The sequence below is a fragment of the Juglans regia genome, chromosome 4 (assembly GCF_001411555.2).
Source record: "Juglans regia cultivar Chandler chromosome 4, Walnut 2.0, whole genome shotgun sequence".
Lineage (NCBI taxonomy): Eukaryota > Viridiplantae > Streptophyta > Magnoliopsida > Fagales > Juglandaceae > Juglans > Juglans regia.
This window is the reverse complement of record NC_049904.1, coordinates 16271290-16294895: the sequence shown is the minus strand read 5'-3', so window position 1 is coordinate 16294895 and position 23606 is coordinate 16271290. Positions and strand designations below refer to the sequence as shown.

At 36.5% G+C, this 23606-nt stretch overlaps 1 protein-coding gene across 9 annotated transcripts; it reads left to right on the top strand.

The window, feature by feature from the left end:
* Positions 1–15359: 15359 nt before the first annotated feature.
* LOC109004741 (cytochrome c oxidase assembly factor 5) lies at positions 15360–22086 on the top strand. 9 transcript variants are annotated; one of them, XM_035689482.1, is made up of 7 exons: positions 15360–15512; positions 16118–16225; positions 17055–17271; positions 17422–17549; positions 20357–20513; positions 20621–20725; positions 21568–22086. In XM_035689482.1, exons 5-7 carry the CDS (start codon positions 20445–20447, stop codon positions 21607–21609), a joined length of 216 nt encoding a protein of 71 aa, XP_035545375.1. In that variant the 5' UTR covers positions 15360–15512; positions 16118–16225; positions 17055–17271; positions 17422–17549; positions 20357–20444; the 3' UTR covers positions 21610–22086. The 9 variants fall into 9 exon arrangements, with proteins under 9 accessions (XP_035545375.1, XP_035545377.1, XP_035545376.1 ...); XM_035689484.1 differs by lacking the exon at positions 17422–17549 and having other exon boundaries at positions 17148–17271; XM_035689483.1 differs by lacking the exon at positions 17422–17549 and having other exon boundaries at positions 17108–17271.
* The last annotated feature ends 1520 nt before the right edge of the window (positions 22087–23606 follow it).

Below are 23606 nucleotides of genomic sequence, written 5' to 3'. Positions count from 1 at the left end.
TAATGTATATAGAATGATGAATAATAAACTCTTCTTTTATATATATTAAAATAAGTAATGATAAGTTTAAAATGCACAAGTTATTTTGCAAAAAAGTATACCTCATAAAAAAAAGAGTTTTCTACACTTTAAAAAAGAGTTAACGGTGGGTCTTTCTTATAAAAATATGTATAAAATTTATATATTTAAGATTTGTATATATCATTAATCTTAAAAAATTACCGCATAATATATATATATATATATATGAGTTTATAACTCACGTGATGCGCAGATCATTATGTATGTTGTATATAAGGGAGAGAAATCTAGAGAAAGACAAAGTTTTATAGTAGAGAAATTCAAAATGGTTTATAGGGTTATTTATTTTGACAAAATAATATAAAAATTGAATTAGTGCCTTTAGGTAGAGTTTAGAATCGATTTATATCTTTGTATCTAAAAAAAAAAGAAAAAATGAAACCTAGAAGTTATAACAGTTCATAATGAAACATTGATTTTAAATTTATTACCACTTCATAAACATAACACTTCAAGATTTTATTTTTTATTCCAATTATTGCCAACAATAGTCTAATTTTTTGGATAGAATATCACATTAAAGTCATATGAAACAATATAAAGGTTGAAATGGTACATTTGGGTAGAGTTTTGAATTGACTTATATCTTTATATGTAAGAAAAAAAAATGAAACTTAATAATTACAATAATTTATAATGAAACATTACTTTTAAGATAATTACCGTTTCATAAACATAACACTTCAAGATTATATTTTTTTATTCTAATTATTGCCAACAATAGCCCACTTTTATGGGTAGTGTGAGGAAGGGCACATCCCAGAAGGGCCTAAGCCCAAGAAGGCCGAGCTATGGAACCTCAGGCCCAAGGGAGGAAGCTGGAGACCCCAAGACCACGAATCGAGTAACGAGCGTGAACCAACTCGGGATTGCCTGCCGACACCAAGCTCGGAGGTGCCAAGGAGAACGTCCCGGGACTTGGTAACATCCCAGAAGGGCCCAATCACAGAAGGGCCCAAGCCCAAGAGGGCCGAGCTATGGAATCTCAGGCCCAAGGGAGGAAGCTGGAGACCCCGAGAACATGGATCGGGTAACAAGCGTGAACCAACCTGGGATTTCCTGCGGACACCAAGCTCAGAGGTGCCAAGGAGACGTCCCGAGACTCGAAAAATTATCGAGCTCTATCACAAAGCACCGGACAAGATGCCCAATTACACACGGACGGCAGCACGTGCCCAATCACAGATTCGACAGACCCAAGGCACACCGCGATGAATGCCTATGTCAGAAAACCTGGCACACAACATCACGTCTCACGTACGAAGGATGGCTCGCCTGCGATCTAACGCACTATCATGGGAGGGAGGTGGTTGCGGGACAGACCTAGCACAACTGACACGGCATGATCTCCCGCTAGGCTGTAGACTGACACACTGAGGCGACAGGAAAATGAGTGGTGGCAGGTCTGACACCTGACGCACCAGGTATAAATAAAGGGATCCCTTCTACGAGAGCCTCGCTCACTCTCTGTCCGATAACTCTTACCATTATTCTGTATTTATGTGCTCTTTTACATAGAATCTTTCACTGACTTAGGCATCAGAGTGATCCCAAGAGTCACAGGAGCCTCTTTTCCTTCTTAGTTGCAAGTAACGTGGAGCTTGGGCCTCACGGTACTACTCGGGCTATGAAACATGACATCAACAGGTAGAATGCCACATCGGAATCATATGACTCCGCTTTTATATATAGTAATAGATATATATTATTTTTTAAACTTATTTTTCAACCCAGTTATATTTGTGAATTATCGTGTTTATCCTCGTTTCATTTAACGTGATAATCAAATTAAATCTAACCATCAAGAACAATGAAAAAATGTAAGATTTTAATTTAGAAAGAGATAGGCGACATACTGACATGATTTTATGTAATTCGTTAGATTTCTTTTATAATAAAACTAATTTTACAATTTAACGTACGTCAAATCAAATTAATTTGTAAACTTATTTTTATAAAATCTATAAAAAAAAATTTATTGTATTTAAAAGGTTGATGACTATAGAAAGTTTAAGACAATGCAAATTTGTTTTAGCCCATATCAATGGACTGACTTTTGGAAAGGGAGAAAAACTTTTTTATTAAGGTTTCGTTTGGATGATGAATTCATCTAAGATGAGTTCACTTTAGTCTTTAAAGGTAATGATACATCCTCATAACGGGATAAGTGCGTAATGAATCATTTGTAAGATTTTCCTAATATGAAAGGATATATATGTTTGTTATATAAAGGTGTCATAAGATCTTAGAAAGCAATAACTCCAATAATTTTCAATAGAGAAATGATAGAAATAATATTTACAGTTATAGAGTATGTAAGAGTTAGACATTCCTTTTGAAAAAAGTGAGTAAATATGATACCTACATAAAAAAAATTAATTTTTTAATGATAGACCATATTTTTTTTCAAACACTTGCACAACCTATGAATATATCTAACATTACTCCAATATATATATATATATATATATATATATATATATATATACACACATACACACACACACACACTAGTTATTACTTTTTTTTAAAGGACTAGTTATTACTTCTTTTTTTAGAAATAGACTTCATTTCATTTAATAAATTCGAAGTTACAACTGTGCCTCATCAATACAGTGAAAAACCTAGACTTCAAGCCAAACTAATACATCTGCCCTAGGGCACCCCACACACAAATTTCTTTGTGACGGGTATTGTCTTAACTTCTATAAACTCTCTCCTAACAGAAAAGAACATTCTGTAAAGACAAAACTAAATGTCCCCTCTTCCAAAGAAGAGAAGAACTATCTTCATCCTCCCCAAAATGAGGATTACTATCTCTTTGACTCCTCCCAAAGGAGGAACGGGACTCTACTGCTATGTACACCAAGTCCAATAGCCTATTCTTTACTATCTTTGCGTAAAAAAAAAAAACAACAGAAACTGCAAAATACATAGAAGAACAGGAAAAATCGGATCTACCAACAAACTGAAAAAAACAACAAATCTACCTCGCTGGGAGGAAGACCGACGATAGATCTGGAAAGTCCTGGAGTCGCAAGCCCCAAAAACGCCGTGCCTGGCGTCGACAGAATGCTCACGTGGTGGCACGTGAGAGACACGCGCCAACCTTCAACCCGAGTGTGTGGGCTAAGCGCCACTCCATTTGGCGCCACATTTGGTGGTCTTGTAGATTGGCGGATGGAGAACACCATGATAGGGTGCTTGTAGTCTTTTGTTCTCTAGAAAGTCCCAAATCAATTATTCTCCCTTATTCGGCCTGAAAAATAAAACAAAAAAAACAAAGCACAAACGGAAAGGAAAAAGGACAAAGGTGAAGGAAGGGGGGAGGAGCCAAAGCTCCCACCCCCTCAAGCCAAAATCGGTTGTTTGGAGAGTTTAGAGAGAAGGGAGAGAGTTTTAACGAGAGTGTGAATCTAATGGAAGGGGAGAATTTTACTTTTTTTAAAAGGACTGGATCTTTATTTGAAAGTCATTATAAGCACTTTTAACAGAGAAAACTGCATTTTTAATATTATTCCATATTAGTTTAAACGAGCTAAAGAAATCAAAAAACTTTTTCATAAGATGATGTGATAGGCTTCTATATCAATGGTGTGGTTTGTGTGTTAATAAAAAGGCTTGAAAATAGAAATAAGTTAGACACTAGGGTCCTTTTATTAACTCCTTTCCTTGTCTTCGTACAGGTTTCTATGCTATTTTGGAAATGGCAGATGATTTGGAAGCAATGTACTAGAACCTCCCTCTTTCCGAAGGGAGAGAGATGCGCTGGTGGTGGAGGCACAAGATATTGAATCAAATGTGGCACGTAGAGACAAATGTTTGGTGGTTTCTCTTTTTACTAAGAAATATTATAATCGGGAGGCCTTTAAAAAACACAATGAGGAAGATATGGCAACAGTACGAAAACTTGTGTTCAAGGAGTTGGGGTCGAACTTATTGTTAGCCGAATTCAAAGATAAATGAGACAAGCTACATGTTATCTATGAGGGGCTATGTTCCTTTGATAGGAACCTGATTCTTTTGAAAGAGATCGCAGGCGACATGCAAGTTTCTAAAATCTGAATAAGAGAAGCCTATTTCTGGATTAGACTACTGGATATGCCTCTTTTGGCCATGAATGAACGTGTAGGCAGGTTGATAGGTGGTGCAATTGGTGTTGTAGAGGAAGTGGATGTTGACCATGGTGAGATTGCATGGGGCGAATACATGCGTGTGAGAGTTTGACTGGATATTACTCAGCGACTTATGCGTGGTAAGATGATCAACCTAGGACCTTTTGGATCATGCTGGATTCGGTTTGCTTATGAGAGAATGCCAAACTTTTGTTATGTGTGTGGCACGTTGGGTCACCACCATAAGAAATGCAAACTAAAGCAACCTCACGATGAGTTACTGAAGGAAGAAAACCTGCCATTTGGACCATGGATGCGTGTTGGTAGTGCTATGGGACAGAAAAGGGATTACAAGCCTCAGAAGGAGCTTGTTGATCGAAACTCCTCGCTGGACAAAGGAGAGGGGAGGGTTGCTGATGTTATGGCGGAGGACAAGGATAAATCCAAGAGTTAATGCGAAATACCGGGATCTCAGAAGGCTATCCCAAAAAGAGATGTCATGCTTGGGAAGTCAAAGATAGTAGCAGAGGGAAATGTGAGCAAAATAGGGCTGGATTTCCTCAACAACCTCGAGATAGCAGATCAAAGGGAGTCCACCTTTGGTGAGAACCTACATGGGAAGTCAAGTGAGAATATGCAGCAGCCACAGGCACATGCGAGCCATGTGGATGGGCCCCCTCAGGAGAGGAAGTTTCAGGGGCTGGTATAGCCCAACCAACAAGGCCCATGACACCCAAAACAAATAGGCAACGCAGCATGATCACCCCCTCAACCTCAGATACCATTAACATAGTCCAGTTGAGGCAGAAGGTAAAAAGAAAGTTACCTGAACATGAGCAATTGGACAGCCAGAAGAGAAGAAAGGTCCAGAGAAGGGGAGTACGCAATGCCTTTGAATAACAAGCACAAATTGTGGAGGTTGTTGATCAGCCCTGCCAACAACCATGAGAATTTTAAGTTGAAACTCTTGTGGGCTTAGCAACCCACTTGGTTAGGAAGGAAGCTCCTATGATAGTGTTCTTGCTGGAAACTAAATTAGAAGTAAAGAAGATGGAATGCATTAGATTGAAATTGGGCTTTGACAATTGTTTTGCAGTTAGTTATGATGGAAGAAATGGTGGCTTAGCACTCTTGCGGCAGAGAGAGGCCCAAGTGGGTATTAGAAGCTACTCAAAGAACCATATTGATGCCATGGTTCATGATGAGGATAATAATAGGGAGTGGCACTTCACTAGTGTGTATGGTAATCCTGAAACTAAACTTAGGAGTGGGACTTGGAATCTAGTAAAGTCATTGAAGGGATTGGATTATAAAGTATGGATAGTCTGTGGAGATTTTAATGAGATCTTATGTTAATAGGAAAAAAAGGGAGGTAGAGAGAGACCTGAGAGACAAATGAGGGATTCAGACAACTTATTGATGAATGTTCACTGTTTGATCTGGGATTTGAGGGACCTCAATTCATATGGTGTAATAAAAGGGATTGCAAAATAGTATCAGTGAAAGAATTGATAAGTACCTGGCATCCCAGAGTTGGCTTGCTTTGTTCCCCAAGGCTCATGTGGTGCATGGTCTGGCAGCTTATTCAGACCATCTACCAATAATTCTCAGTACCAATAATGAGAGGAAGCCAAGGAAGAAGAAGCTATTTCGGTTTGAAGCTACGTGGACTGAAGATGATACCTGTGAAGGAGTTGTTGCAGACTCATGGAATGGGAGAAATATTGGACTGCCTATGTCCAAAATTACCCATAGAATTAAAGCCTACTCTCATAGGTTGGAATAGGCAATGTCCAAAAGAAAATCAAACAAGCTCGAGAACACTTGCAACATGTGCAAAATATTGACCCATTTTATGCTAGCCTGGATACTCATCAAGAGGCTAGGCATAACCTGCAATGTTGGCTCGAGAGAGAAGAGATACTATGGAAACAAAGAGCTAAAGCACTCTGGTTGATGGAGGGAGATCAGAATACCAGGTTTTTCCACCAGAAGGCTTCTCAAAGAAAAACAAAAAATTGGATTAATGGCTTGAAGGATGAAGATGAGGTCTGGCAGGGGGATGAAGGTAGGGACCCGGTGATTCTGTCTTACTTTCAGGACCTCTTTACTTCTACACACATTAGTCGAGTAGTATGGACTTCCTTAATGATATGGAAAGTAGGGTTACTGAAGAGATGAATCAAGATCTTTTGAGAGAATTAAAAAGGGAATAAGTGAAAGCTGCCTTGGATCAAATGCATCCCATGAAGGCCCTTGGACCTGATGGCATGTCACCCTTGTTCTTCCAACAATATTGGCATATTGTTGGTGATGTTGTTATAGATGCAATCTTGCAAGCTCTACAAAGTGGTACACTTCCTCCTTCCCTTAATCACACCCTCATCTCTCTAATCCCAAAGAAAAAGAGGCCTGAAAAAAATCACTGAATTTAGGCCCATTAGCCTTTGTAATGTGGTGTATAAACTAATTTCAAAAGTGCTTGCTAATAGACTCAAACTTATTCTCAATGATGTTGTCTCTAGCTCCCAAAGTACTTTTGTTCCTGGCAGACTAATTAGTGACAATGTATTGGTGGCATATGAGATGATTCACTTCCTAAGGAACAAGAGGCAAGGAAAGGAAAGGTACATGTCCATCAAACTTGATATAAGTAAGACCTATGAAAGAGTTGAATGGGACTATATGGAAGCTGTGATGGGTAGAATGGGCTTTCATACTCAATGGATTCAGTTGGTGATGATGTGTATTAAAACAGTGTCATTTTCAGTTTTAATAAATGGGGAGTCTAAGGGATCAATAATTCCTTCTTGAGGGATAAGGCAAGGAGACCCCTTGTCCCTATACATTTTTCTTGTTATGCACTGAGGGCTTAATTTCCCTATTGAAACAAGCTGAAGCTTCAAAATGTAGCTGGCATCAAGGTTTGCAGAGGGGCACCAAAAATTTCTCACTTGTTGTTTGCTGATGACAGTATATTTTTCTGTAAAGCTACTTGTGCAAAAAACCATCACATCCAGCAGCTACTTAGCAAATATGAAGAGGCTTCAAGGTAGAAGGTGAACACTGATAAAACTACTAAGATCTTTAGTAAAAATGTGAACTTTGTGAAACAGAAGGAATTAATGGAGTTGTGGGGTGTGCAACAGCTCCAACAGCATGAGAAGTATTTGGGATTACCCCTTCTAGTTGGTAGAGCTAAAACAAGGGCTTTTTCTGACATCAAACACAAAGTTTGGACAAAACTGCAAAGTTGGAAGGAGAAAATGCTTTCACATGGTGGGAAGGAGGTACTCATTAAAGGTGTTACCCTTTCAATGCCAACATACTCGATGAATTGCTTTAAATTACCTAGAAGTTTATGCCACGAACTAGAGCAAATGGTGGAATGTTTTTGGTGGGGAAGAGGAAAGAGGAACACAAAATTCATTGGCTGAGTTTGGCAAAAATGTGTGACCATAAGCAGGTTGGAGGAATGAGATTTAAGGACCTAAGGACCTTTAATGATGCTCTCTTAGCCAAGCAGGGTTGGAGAATTATGCAAGAATCTACTACCTTGCTACACCAGGTGTTTAAAGCAAGATATTTCTCAAAAACATCTTTTCTGGAATCCAAGCTAGGCCATACTACTAGTTTTGTATGGAAAGGTATATGGGCGACAAAAAATTACTTGGCTCTGGGATGCCAATGGATAGTTGGTTCATGTCAATCCATTAAGGTCTGGAAGGACAATTGGATACCTGGCATCTAATCTAGCCAGCCATGTGCCTTTTGTAGAAGTTTGTGATGCTGCTATAACAGTTGACAGCTTAATTGATCCTCACTTTCACTGGTGGGATATTGAGAAGGTAAGAACCCTACTACCTGTACAAGCAACTAATGAAGTCCTAAAAATAATCCTTAGTCAAAGCAATCCTGAAGACAAGATCATCTGGGCTCATGAACCAAATGGTCACTTTACTATCAAAAATGCTTATCCAGTGTTTAGAGAGGCTAAGAAAAATAGACAGAAGGGTGAGGGCTCGAGGAACATGGCTCTACATAAACTTTGGAAAGATTTATGGAACGTGAAAATGCTAAACAAGACTAAGATATTTGCCTGGAAAGCTTGCATAGAAGTCTTACCTACGAAGTACAATTTAATGCAGAAACAGGTGTTAAATGAAGACTCAAGTCTGTTTTGTACAAATGTAGTAGAGGATGTGGCTCATGCCCTGTCTCTGCCCTTCATTAAGCGAGGAATGGGAAAAATACCTTCCTTTTGTTCTACCACCAGGTTTACCAACATAAGGAGATATTGCAGAATGCATAAGTGGATTGAACCAGAAGGATAAACTGGAGCTTTTCTTCTTGATCTCATGGAGCTGCTGGTATATACGCAATTCAGACACATTTGAAGACAAGTGTATACACATGAACATGCAATTAGTCATGCTTTGGCAATTCAGAAGGCCTACAAGGAGATGCAAGGTCAACCTCTCAAAGTGGTGAGGCACCACTACAGATGGGAGCACCCTCCTCCAAGAGTGTTCAAATTAAACGTTGATAGGGTTATTTTTCAGAACCAACATAGTGCTAGTATAGGTGCTGTCTTGAGGGACTGTAAAGGTGAAGTTCTAATGGCAATTAGTAAAAAGGAGACAAAAGTAAGTGATCCTACAGGGGTTGAGATGCTGGCAATCTTCAGGGCTTTGCAATTGAGCATGCATATGGGAATTCATCATCTCATTATTGAGAGTGATGCTTCAACATTAGTTGAAGAATTGCAAAAATCTGCACCTCCTATGGCCTTAGTTGGTAATGTCATTAAGGATACTAAGGAACTTATGCATTGCTTCCAGAGTTGTGAAGTAAGACATGTTGGACGAAATTGCAATGAAGCTGAATATAAACTTGCGAGGCACGCTTGGATTGTTAGTGATATTAGCTTGTGGTGGGGATCTTTCCCTAATGTAATTGCTCCAATCATTTGGGTTGAGAGTTTAATCTAATGCTGATATTCTTTAATGAAAGTTTTTCCTATAAAAAAAAGGGCTTGAAAATAGATTTATCCATCTTAGAACTTCATCTATGTCATTGACTCATCCTCACTAAATCATATCTTTTTAACTAAATTGGTATTCCACCTTAATCGAAGTGGCTAGACTTTCATCCTCTCTGAGTATTTTAGTTAGCGATAGAAGCAGACCTTGGGATACATTTATATTTTCAAATTCAAATTTTTTGTCCATTCCCTACCTACATAAAACTCCTACGTTATAAGAAAAACCTTGCATCAATCTATTAACTTGCTCACTTAGATATTTTAGAAATTTATCTTCCGAATTATAATTGTAACGCCCTGATCCCGTAGGAGTTGGAGAGTTACTACCTAACACTTAAACTCACATTTCAACAATATAATTATAGACTCCAAAATTCCCAATATTATATAGAAATTTTGATTCTAACTAATTTTTTCAATATAATCAAGTTTCCAAAATGTCAAGTCATCAGAATACAATAAATTCTTTTAATAAAAATCGCCAATACTCATCGAAAGCTTTCTATACTTAATCCATTATTTATAAATCATCTCACTCAATGCTTCATAATTTTGATCCTCAGCTGAAATATCCAAAATCATCTAAAAAATATTGTGAAAATAAAGTATGAGTTATTAACAACTCAGTAAGCAGAGAATATATACTAGTATGTAAATATGAGCATTTTCAGAATTCAGAATGTAAAACAAAATATTTACTTTCAATATGCAGAATCAGAAACATTTACTTTCCAAGTGCAAAATCAAAACATGTTACCAAAATATCAGTGCGAAACTTTCAGAAAACATTTTTATTCAAAAATTCGTTGGCATATCAAAATCTGAGACCTCATCTTCATCAATCAAAGTATCACATCGGGACAAATACTTTAACCTTCGTAGTAGGGTTATAAACCATAATTATAACACGTAAAAGGGTCGTATCCACTATTATAACCCGTGGTTGGGCCGTATCATGTTTAACCTCTGTAGTAGAGTTATAAACCACTATTATAACTCATGGAAGGGTCGTATTCATTATTATAACTTGTGGTTGGATTGTATCCACTATTATCACTCGTGGTTGGGCCGTATTCACTATTATAACCCGTAGTTGAGTCGTGTGCTACTATTATCACTTGTGACTGGGCCGTAACGAAAATCGAACAGAACATCATAATCAGACTTAATCAAAATACAGAATTAGAATCTTTTGCCAAGGTTTTCGAATGTCACAATATATCCAAATAGACTACCGAACAAATTCAGATTTTTTCACATATTCAAAAACAGTTTCAGAATATTTTCACATCATATGCACAATTTTTTCATAAATTTCATATTTGCTCTTTTTGCATAGATCAGAAACAGAATGCACAAAATTAACTCATATCTACACCAGTCATGACAGAAAATACTTTCTCTTATATAGCATTCATGCATATACAGAACACATATCTATAGTTGTTTTCAAATTTCTTTTCAAAACAAACATGCGTGTATTTTCAAAATCAATCTTATTTCATTTTTTTTTATGCAAAATTTAGTATAGGAACCCCGCTTACCTGAACTTCTTAGCTTTTCATAAATTTTCTTCAACAATGTCGAACGAATATAAGTCATCACCTAAAAATAATAATGTAATTTCCTTAAATTTAAAACCGAACACATATTCCGATATTTTAAAAAATTGTCCTATTTTTAATTCTTCAAAACCTAAAATTCTCATAATCATAAAATGCCATCATTTTCCAAATCTATCAACATTTACTTAATATGCTTATCTAATTTCAACACAAACCCCAGTCCGTTTAAGAAAACGAACCCAACCCACTTAAAACAATGAAAAGTCGCTGTAATAAAAAATTACACGGCCAAAAATAATTTAGAACTCAAGCCCAACAAAAAAGCATTTAACTTCAAAATAACTTAACCTAAAATACTCAAAAATTAAAAGGCCCCGTAGAAAACAAGTCCATGTGACCCAAAATAAAACAACCCATTTTTAAAACCTTGTTTTTAAAACTAAGATGGCAAAGTCATAATTTCCAAAAAATTCCCTATAAACCTTACGGAAAGGCAACAAGAATGTATCTGTTTGAAAACTATGAAAAACATGTAGGGGAGCAAGGGGCTAGGCGAACGGTTGTGATCACGGTGGAGCACTGAGAGAGAGAAAGTGTGTGAGTGAGTGATGAGCGAGAGATAGAGAGATGGAGATGGAGTTTACGCACTATGCCGTGTGCATGGAGGCTTCGGATGGTGGCGCTAGACATCACTGGGCGGTGGAGGCTTGATCTCCGGAGTCATCTGTTGTTGCTGACGGCGGCGTCGCTGCCCAACTGTGGTAGGGCATGGCTCTTGGTTTGGGTGATGATGCTCTGTCTCCATGGCTTCAAAGCAGAGCAGCTCCAGTTTTCGCTTTCAACGGAAGTTGGTGATGGTGGCTACTGGTTGGGCTGTTTTTAAGGGTAAAAAGGAAGGATACGGCTGTTTCAGGCGCTGCGGCATGGTTGCTTCCGTTGTAGGTTTGTAGTGGTGTATGTGTAATGGTTACTAGAGGGCTTCATAGTGGTTTAAACTTGTTCTAGTGTGGTGCAACTGCAGTGCATCACAGTGGAGGAGTTGAAGCTGGCTTTGGGCAGTTTCCATGGTGAAGATAGGCTACGGTTGATTGCTGGACGTGGACTCATCAGGTGTTGTGGCATGGGTCTTCGTGAGGCTGGGTTGCGTTGGCAGTTTGGGGTGTCTGAGGTTCTGTACGATGGAGGATGAGGGAAGGAGACGGTAACCCTATTCTTGGGTTTTCTTCATGCATGAAGGGTTAGGAACGTATATATAGTCAAAGAAAAACCAAATCAAACCCTAGAGGGATGAGGGAGACATGCATGTGCAAGGGAGTGGATAAATATATTAAAGACGTGCATTCTTATGACTAACGGAAAGAGGCGTGTAAAGGTGGGGAGTTTTTTTTTTTTAATAAAAACGGGTGTGGGCCCTTGGGTGATCTAGTAGAGTCAATTTCAAAATTTTAGGTCCAAGGATGGTAGTAAGTAAAAATAAATAAATGGACTCTTCCCTAAGTTTTGGGCCTCAACCCAAACTCTGCAATATTCCAACTTGTCTCTTGAAAAATAATTATCGGCCCATATAAATATTTGACAAATCAACTAGCTTTCCATACGTATAAATTCAAAAATTTTAGAAAGCAGCTTGGTGCTGATCCCGGGTGTTACAATAATTATATCACGTGGATGATGTATGCAATAAATACCTTAAAATAAAATTATTCTATTCAATATGTTGGGATTGTTTGTAACACTGCTTTTAGCAAGATTTATTTGTCAACTTTGTGATAGAAATTTTTTACTTCCAATTATTAGAGCCTGCTTAGGGTTGCAATAGGAGTCTTAAAAAGTGTTTAAATAGATTTAAAAACTCTTTAATAGAAAAATTAGGTTGTTTGAGTGTTACATATTAAAGTACTTTTAATCTCAAATAAGTTATAAAGTATGTTTGAGGAAAATCATCATTTTGATGCTTTTCTCCCAACGTGCTTTTCCGAATAATACGGAACGTAATTCAAATTTTAAAAAGATTGACAATGGACAAAAATACTCATACAATTTTTAGATAATTACAACTTTCAATTTTTCAAGGATATGTTCATAATTTTAAAAATTCAAATAATCATCATTTTTACCTCAAAAAGAACTTTTAAAATTTGTTTGCAAACAAACATAACGTGTTTGAAAGTGTTTTAAACATATGATTATCAAACCGTAAATAAATTTTAATAATAGAATTTATTACTTAAATTATAAGCTATAAACTCCAAACCTATAAGCTATATTTCCCACTATAATTCCAAATATGCACTTGGGGGTCTTCATAGTTACGCCTCTAAGGATGTGTTTGGATGTTGAAGTGAGTTGAGTTGAAGTGAGTTGAGTTAAGTTGAGATGATAAAATATTGTTAGAATATTATTTTTTAATATTATTATTATTTTAAGATTTGAAAAAGTTGAATTGTTTATTATATTTTGTATTGAGATTTGAAAAAATTATAATGATGAGTTGAGATGAGTTTGACAACCAAACTCACCCTAAATGTTTGTCATCTTGATTTTCCGGTCAATGTTGGTAGGCCTTTAAGAATCTGTTACAATCTTTGGTATCATGTAAAATTTCTACTTGTGATAAAAGCTTAAATTAATAGAAAGATATAAATTTAATCATTTATATTTATCTTAACACTTTTAACCTCTTATGTGTTCTTAATAAAGAAAGAGAGATGAATTGTATCTATTCAATCTCTAGCTAGCCCAATACTTTCTCGTAAACCTCGAGCATGCCATGTAATCTGTCTATTTATATGCAAAAGAATCAGATTATGATACGAGAGAAGTAGTTGTTGAAAATCTTCCATTTTATCTTATGGATCTTCTAGCTGCAAGCCAAGGTAATTAAGTTCTCTCTTTCCTATGCCTTGGCACATTCCAACCCTCTTTGTAATTGGCCTTGCGCTCTTAGCCCGTTTTATTAAGTGCTGGTTTGGATTGAGAGGTGGGATAATTTTAGATAAAAGTTAAAAAAAAAATATTATTAAAATATTATTTTTTAATATTATTATTATTTTAAAATTTTAAAAAATTAAATTATAATTTAAAAAAATTAAATTATTTATTATATTTTATGTAAAAATTTTAAAAAATTATAATAATGAGATATAATAGAATGAGATAAGATAAAACAATTTCCAAATCCAAACAAGTCTGAATAAAAATCATAATTCTTTTCCCAATCCCGCTACATACAGTCGCCAACAACAGTCGGCGTGCAGTCGGATGATAACGTGGCAGCTGATATTAATTAAAAAAAAAAAAAAGCTGAGTGAGTCTATTCAGATGCAGGTGATTGTGCAATCGAGTGATGTCGTCTTGGTTTAAGGGAGTTTGGAGACGAGGAGGTTGTCTTGGGTGTATCCGGTATGGGTGGTTTGAGTTCGACGATGATGGCAACGACGCGGCCAGTTGTGGCGGCGGGGCTAATGGCCGATGGCCGGGGTGCAAGTGGTAACTGCTGCAACATGAGCGTGAGGTGCTAGTGCAAATGGAACTTTAAGGACCACCAGCATGGTGGTCACCACTGCCTCCTCTCCTCTGGGTTCCTTTTCTTCTTGGGTTGCTTCGTGCTGTTGGGATCGATTAGCATGCTCTACGCCTGGCTTCTCTCTTTTTTTTTTTTTTAAATCACGAAAAGGGAAAAGAATAAAAGAAAGAGGGTTGGCAAATCGAGTGGGCTTCTCTTCGTCTTCTTGGAGCTTCTCTTCATGTGTAACCGAGTTATCTGCTCTTCAGAGTCTACGGATTGGCTACTACTTGAGAAATCGATGTCCTTAGACTTTTCCTCATTACTTTCGAACCAAATCGCACTACTAGGCTTACCATTACAAGAACAAGAATAGGTTGCCTCACAAGCACTTTCTCCGGGAGCAATTTTGTCCTCCATGGCCACATTTTTTTTTGTGCTTTCATTGAAGGTTCGACAAACTAATGAATCCCATTTCAGAATGTCCTTCATTGAGATGTTAATTCTATCATCTTCAATCTCGCAATTTCGGCCCTAATGGGTCAGTACTATTGACCCAAATAAACCAAATCCATGGTTTTTGTTTTGGCTTTTGGGTTTTGAAGTTGACAACTATTTCTGAATTCCCAGAAAAGCTTCAAGAAAAGAGTTGCGGCTTTGCCAGGAATGTGAAGGAAAAAAGCTTCAAGGACAGCCCGACATTTTGTAGATGGATTTCGTTTCTTGATAGCTTGTAATTGGGTCTTGGGTCAGACCCTTTGAGTCGGCAGCGTGGTAACGATGTTGTTTCCTTTACAAATCGAAACGAGGGAGGAAGAAAAAGTCCCTAATATTTGTAAGGCTACGTGGGAGGAAGGAAACTCAGCGAAGGAGAAGGGAAACCCGGGAGGAGAAGGGAAAAATAGAAACGAGGGAGGAAGACGAAAGCACTGTTTTGATTAAAATGAATGAAACGAATCGTTTCATTTTTCCACATAGACACCGACTGTGCGGCGCTTCCCCCAGCCGATTGCAACCAGAGTTTTCCTTCTTTTCCAAAGCAAATAAGGTTCATTCATAAAAACCATCGCCAACTTAGGGAATCAAACGAAAAAACAGAACTCAACGCGATAAGCGATCAGCAATCAACAGCAGCATCGGCAACATCAAGCAGCCGAGACGCACCAGCAGCAGCAGCAACAGCAACACCACCCTCACCATAGGTGGGCGCCCTTTCCGTCTGCTTCTCTCCTTTTTGTTCTAAAAGTATTTTGATTATGTTTCTCTTCCTTCTCTCCTTTTTCATTTAGAAAGGAAAGAGAAATCCCCTTTAATCGCTCTTGATCTCCATTTTTCTAGATTTCGGAAATTAGTACCCCTTCAGTTCACAAAGAAGCGGATTTTTACGCGTTTTGCTTCGAATTTAAGTTTCGCGTTGGTTCCCGTGGAGGATTCTATTGGGAATTAGGCTAGGATTGCGTTAACTAGGTCTGGATGTGTTTCTTTTATCTTTTTCTTTTTTGGAAAACATGAGAAATTGCAAATTAATTTTGTCTTTGCCCTGTACGTTGTTTTGAATTTGTGACTGTATTGATCAATTCAAATAATCCCCCCTTCTTTGACGTTGAAATCACGATTTTAGTTCCGTGCCTTATTGAATAGTTTAGGTGGTAAGTTCTCGATGGTTTTCAAACGTTTCTTGTTCTTTCATTCTTTCTATATTTTTCGGTATTTTTGTCTCGCGAGTTTTGATTTCTATCGTTTTAAGCGTCATGAGTTGGTAATAGACATTCGTTTCCGTCTTTTTTATATACTTTTTTTGGAATAGGTTGGCAACAAGTTATTTTGATGGAGTATGCTATAAAAGACACAGCTACTCATGTTACTCTGAACTAGCACTCTCCACAGAGCTCATTTATTGTCAATTCGGTTTTAAGTATGTCGTTCTCTAATTGATGCCTATTATTTTTCACCAATATTCTGTCATTGTGTTATAACCTATAATAAAAATTATATCACTGTGTTATACACCTTGTTTCTTTTGGTAGATATAATTGAACCTAAATATGCAACACAATTTTATGTTGAATTATGTAGACGTCCTTTGCACTTGGGCTGCACCTATTATCTTATGAATAAAACATCTTGATTGCCCATAAAAAAAAGCTCAAATTGTGGCATGCTTGAGGCTTGCCTCAAATTACTATCAATGGATTAATTCGTTTTAGGGGTCTATGAAAAGGGATATTTATCATTGACTCTGAGCTTTCCATAAATTGTTTCTTGCAATTGAATCATTGTAGTACCAAAGGACTATAGTTGTCAAATTGGGGAGGGATTCATGGAGGATGTTGGATTAGCATTCGGTGAACCTTCAAAGATGAGAAGTCATAATTATTATAGGCAATGAGGAGTAATGAGGAGCTTTTGATCTACAGTCTAGTGTTATAATTATTAATCAGAATTATATGAGTGTGTTTGTAATATTTCTAAAACTTTCTCCCTCCAATGTTTTGTTTGAAACCTAACAACTGCTTAAAAAATTATGTTTATTAGTACTATTTTCTGGTTGAAATGCCACTGCAATGCCCCGATGGAACCTTATAAAGAGCGAAAACTTCTCCTTTCCAAACAATGTTTATTATGAGTACTATGTTCTGGTTGAGTAATGTTGGGATGTTAAGATGAAATGAGAAAAGATAAGATGAGATAAGATGAGACTATCTCTTTATCCAAACGGGGCCTTAATTTTATTTTTGTCACAGTTTTTTTTTTTAAAAAAAGAAACTACAAACAAGATCTACCAGTACAAAAACAGAGCTTCGGTCCGCCATCAACAGTCACTCCGAAAATTGCAGGACGCCCATAAAGCAAAACCCCCCCTTCGAAAAAAAGGGGCCTCAACGCCATAATCAAACAGCAGCAGCGTTGGCAAGATCAAGCAGCCAAGACGCAGCAGCACCGCCCTCACCGCCTAACCAGGTGGGCGCCCTTTCCCTCTTCTTCACTCCTTAGTCCTATTTGTTCTTAAAGTTATTTGATTATGTTTCTCTTCCTTCTCTCATTTTTCATTCTGAAAGTAAAGACAAATCCCCTTTAATCACTCTTGATTTTGATTTTTCTCGATTTCAGAAATTAGTACCCGTTCTGTTCTCAAAGAAGCGGATTTTTACGTGTTTTGCTTCAAATTAAGTTTCGCGTCGGTTTCGGTGGAGGATTGCGGATTTCCTTGGGGATTAGGAAACGATTGCATTATTTAGGTCTGGGTGTGTTTCTTTTATGTTCTTCTATTTCTGAGAACATGAAAAATTGCAAATTAAATTTGTCTTTGTAGCATAGGTTGTTCAGAATTAATGATCATATCAATCAGTTGCAATAAGTTCCCCCTTCTTTGATATTGAGATTCACATTTCAGTTCTTTGCCCTACTGATGGGTTAGGTGGTGAGTTCTCCAGGGTTTTTTAAAAGTTTCTTTGTTTTTCCTCTTTGTTTATTATCAGCGTATTTATCTTGCGAGTTTTGGTTTCTATCATTGTTTTACATGCGTGGTCTGGGGAGTTCTTTTTTGATAATTAATAATACCGAAGTTTATTTAAGAGTTCTAGGGGTGCAATCCACTTACATCTGGAGTTACTAAGAATAGTACCGAATTAAGGAAATGAGGGAGAACAAGAACTCAATGAATCTACAAAAGACGAGAAAAGAATATCTGTCCAAAATTAACTGAAGATACGGAGGGAAGGGCTTTTGAACTCTGATGCGGTTTTCATTTCCTATCAACCTCATGTAGACTATTAAACGTGCCCCATCCCCACAAAACTCTTGGTGATGATCATACTTCTCGTAATAATCTTGGATTGGCAAATCATTGCTACAGCTCCCGCTTTAAAGTTTTGTTCTCTATTTTGTGTTATATCATGTTTGCTTCCTTGAAATAACCTCCGATAATTTTATGAAAAGAATATTCATTGGTTCTCTTTTCTAATTTATTCTTGGGTGAACTGGACCGTATTCAAGTGAATTTACAAAGTATGATGCCATTTCATGTTCGGAATGTGAAATTTAATTGTGTTTATAAGTGCATATTGTGGTTAAAAAGGGTTTTGTTATGTGTTCTAAATGTTCGGAAAAATGCCTGAATGAAGACTAATTTGTTAATGATGTCATTTCAATCAGCCATGAGCTATAGCTTCCTACCTCCTACCTTCCCTCCCTTCTCCCTCTTCACTCTCTTGCTCTCTCTCTCTCAAAGTCCATTGCCCTTTATTTTATTTTATTTTATTTTAATGTTAATGATTATACCAAATTTTCATGCTACTTAGTCTTGCAATGATATTGTGTTGCTTGCAATTTGATGAATGAATTTATGGGTCATATGCATGATATTTAGTCTTCACATCATACCTCAATGTTGATAAGTTTTTTACAGATTTCTTCTCTCTTTATAAGCATTTTTTGGAGATTTGCTCCTTTTTGTGTGTTTCTCTCTCTCTCTCTCTCTCTCTCTCTCTCTCTCTCTCGGTATGAGCCTAATAGGTTCTTTAATGTATATTTTTTTATAGGTAAGATTGTTGATGCTGTGTGAGGCACTTGCACCGTATCTTATCAAAGAAAACCTGGGCAGCAGATGTGGTGTAGTTAGGGTTTTCACACAATATGAGGCTGACTCCCATTATTTTTACTGTGAACTGAGAAGCAGCAAAGCATGTCTATGTTTCACACAACCTAAACCATTTTTGCCCCATTCCGTTTCCCTCGCATCTCTGTCGATTTCTTTCGGTCTCCCATTTCTACCTCAGAGATTGTGTCCCCGCAAAACTAGACATAAGACCTATGCCAAGTCCTAGCACAATCTTTTGAGGAAACCCGGAACAATCTTCATCCAACTTGCTTTGGGTGACCCCATATTGCAAACCTAGACATAAGGCCCGTGGAGTTGTACAATATAATGGCTTAGGTGACCCCAAGTCAATTTCTTGACCTGCGTCAAGAATAAACCTTGGGAAACCTTCTAGTCCAAGAATTAAGGGCTGGTTTGGTTACACAAAACCAAACCATTTCATCTCATATAATCATTATAATTTTCTCAAACTCCCACACAAAATATAATAAACAATTCAACTTTTTCAAATCTCAAAACAAAAATAATATTAAAAATTTATATTATAACAATATTTTATTCAACTTTTAACAAAACATCTCATCTCATCTCATCTCATCTCATCTGAATTGCGTAACCAAACGAGGCTAGTCTCACTTTGCATTTGGGATCCAATGAAGACCAAGAAGTAAACTACCTGAGCTGCCTTGCATTTTTTTTTTCCGCATTTTGTCCTTAAATGGCTTGGTGATGGTGCAGTTCCATGATTTCTCTTTGTCAATGAGTTTCTGGTGTGGTGAGAACGAGAGACTAGCTCAAGGCGGAGTGAGAATGAGAGAGACCAAATGGAGAGAGACATACCAGCCACCTCTTAGAGACCGAATCCAAATTGAGTTGCAGCAATGCTTCACAACAGAGGGAGATTTTGGCAAAAATGGGTGAGAGGGCGATGGAGGGAACAGAAATGGGAGGTTTGGAGGCTGAAAGAGGGACGAAAATGGGGGATCTGACAGAAACATAGACTTGACCTGCTGCTTTGCGGTCTGTAGCGTAAAGGGAGGGTGACATATAAACCTCTTATTGGAGGGTGTTCTATTAACACCACATCCTGTCTAAAGAGGAACTCAGATTTTTATGATTTGGTAGTTAAAATTTTGGAATACTTTTTTGACCAAAGTTTAGCATTGGCATTTGGATGATGCATTCAGTGGTGCATGAGTTTCAATTCTATTTTCATGAGGGGAAGTTAAATTTTGGATTGCAACAGATGCTCTTGTCATACTTCATAACATGTTTATACATGATACAACAATCCTGATTCCATATTTATCAATGTTGGGATATCAATGATTGCAGGTTTTGCCTAGGTGGTTGGTTGAATGGCCTTAGGCTTTTCCAATTCCAAATTCTTGAGTTTGATCGATTTCGATTATCTTGATCAATTTGTATTGTCTTGTGTGAAACCAGTGAGCTCGGTTTGAATCTTTTGCTGAAGCCGTAAAAGAGGGGCTTAAAACTACTTCTGGAGAAGTCATTGGTGTGATAGGAGGGCAAAATGTCCAAATCTTGCAAAGGCCTAGCAATGGAACTGGTGAAGTGCCTGAGTGAATCAGATTGCGTTAAGGTCTTTAATTTCATGCCCGAATTCTTCTAATGAGGATTTGAGAATGTTCATGAAGTACATGGAATATGTATATAAATTGTTTGATCTGATATGTGCATTGACTATAGGTTGAAAAGCGATCATATAGGGAATGTGCTGGAGAGAAGAGCCCATCGATAGCAAGTGAGTGTGTGGGACTTAGGGAAACATATTTCAATTGCAAGAGGGGCCAGGCATGTTTTTTTTCCTCTCTCTCTCTCGCTCTTCATTCTTCATATTTATTTTCCAATTTTTGTAGTTGTTTCTCTTTTTACGTACCTACCTTTTCTTTCCGTTGTCTTTTGATTGGTAAATGTGTAACACCCCCTCCCCCTCATTTTTCCCAACCTTTTCTTTCCTCTCTCTCTCTCTCTCTGGGGTTTTTCAAATTGTTCTTTTAATCCCACTACGAAGCGAATAAAATATGAGAATACATTTTAGTAGGTGCATACTTAAATCATTTTATAAATGGGTTAGCACCTATTGTATTGGTCATTAGAATTGGGGAAGGAGTTATTGTTTCTGAGCAATTGATCTTTATCACGTTGCAACCTTGAAAGGCATTTTTATTTTTCCAGTTATATATTTTAAAACAGCTCACAGTTTGCTCTCAAGTATAGAAATTGTCCTCTTTCATTTTGATTCCCCGCGCCCCCCCTTCCATATTGACCATGGTTTTTCTGTTCGGGCGGCACACCTGTTTAGTATCATTTGTCATTTAAAGGAGGAGAAATGATAGTTGCAGTCGTGGAGTGTGTGATCGCCGCACAATCGATTTGAAAAAAGTGAGTAAATACGGAACCCACATAAAAATAAAAAATAAATAATAGTGAATCCTACTTTTTTTCAAAACGGTTGAACGGCACTTGCGCACTCCACGACTGTATGTAGTATTACTCGAATAAATCTGTAGTTGACTTTCATTATGTCCATTGATACTATCAGTAATTTATTAGGTAATTACCTTTATTTTTGTAATATGAAATCAGTCATGCATGTTTATTAACGCACTATATATGTATTCGTTTTTTACCAGGTTGATATGAGAGCTAGGATTCGTGGAAACAAAGGCTACTAAGCGCTATTGTCACCTTTTCTCAGCAAGGTTATTGAGTTTTGAAACCTCAAATTTTCGAGGCCTCCTTCGAGGCCGGCCTTTCAAAGGGGGAAAATTGATCAATCACTTGCCAGTTCAGTTGTGGAGTGTGTACTTCAGAAGGGATGTTTGAAGTTTGTCTGTCCTTTGCTGAAACTTTCAATTTTGATCGACGTTTTCTTAATTATTTTTGAGCAAACAACTAAATCAAATTGAGGCTTGAAATGTGATTTGTCAAAGCTCATAACTCTTTGCGACAGCCATGTGGACATTATGCACTCAAAATGGCTTTTCTTGGTCACTTTATATTTCTCTCAAGGTCGTGTAGTTGGCGATGTGCCCTTAAAAGGGTCCTAAAAGGGACTCGGATAATGCACTCAAAGTGGCTTTTATGTCGATGTAAGTTTAAAAACATTATGCATTCCAAGATAGCGACAAGTCATTTTCTTTTGGTGATTATGTGTATTTTTCAATGGTTGTTTGCTCTAATTTCATGATGAAACATATATATAAAAAAAAAAAATGACAATTTTGTAAGGTATCTAATGATACAAGACACCCTACAATTATAATGCACTGAACTGATGATGAGAATACGTTATATAAAACAACAAAAAAGGGGGAAAGCCTCGTCTACAAAAAGGGAAAATGATATATGGTCCATGAATTTGTTTCTTCAAAGATAAAACTCGGGTATTTTATTTTATTTTTTTCTTAATTGTTAAGGAATTGATTATTAGTAAAGTGATATATTTTTTTATTTTTAAAAAAATGTTTGAAATAAAAAGAAAAAAAGTATAATTGCATTAGTGGTAAGTTTGAGAAGAGTAATTCTACACACAACCGTGAAGTGCGTAACCGCCGCGTAATCACTTTGAAAAAGAGTGGGGTCCACTATTAAAAAATTAATTTTTTTCATGTGGGTCCCATGTTTTATTCATTTTTTTCAAAGCGATTACGCGGCGGTTACGCAATTCACGGTTGTAAGTATATTTTCTCGTTTGAGAATGCAAACTCATGGGACTAAGCAGCAGTATCCTTTTTAAAATTTTATAAAACATTTTAACTTAAATTATTTTATTATTATTTATAGATTTTTCATTTCATCCTATCTTAAGATCTCGACATCAAAATGATGCATAGATCAAGGTTTTAGAGATGTCTTAGAATATTAATTTCCATGAATCACATATTGATGGAGTAAGAAAATTAATCCTCAACGATCTAATAGTGATTTGATGTATCTAGTTGGATCATAATATACAAGTGGGATAACGGAATAGGAAAATATGAAAAATTATATTTACAGTTATAGAGTGTGTAAGTGTTACGCACTCTTTTTTAAAAAAGAATAATTTTATGTATAGCCGTGAAGCGTGCAAGCACCACAAAATTATTTTTAAAAAAAGTAGGATTTACTATTAAAAAATTAATTTTTTTATTTAGATATTTTATTTTTTATTTTTAAAAATTATATAATAATTATGTACTCCACGACTTAAAATAAATAAATAAATATAGAATCTAATAGAAAAACTTAATTTTCAATCGTAGACTCGATCGAATATCATAAACAACCACCTAACACCTCCCACATGCCACCTAACAACCCACCCCACCCCCTGTATGCCACATGTCGCAGTTCTATTATCTTTTGTTGGATTCAATTGGAATTTCAGTTTAATTTTAAATTAAATTTAAAATTTAAATATCTAATTCTTAAATTATTAAACTTATTTCAATTCAAAATTTTTTAAAACGTAAAATTTATAATATTTTTCAACTTAATACATTTTTATACGTAAGATTTATAAATTTTTTTAATTTTTTATAAATATATCTAAATTTATCTTAACATTTAAATACATCTAAACTTATATTAAATAGATTTTATAAAATTTATTTTATTATTTTAATTAATTATTATTCATAAAAAAAAATTCAATTCATTTCATTTCAAATAATTATCTTTATGAAAA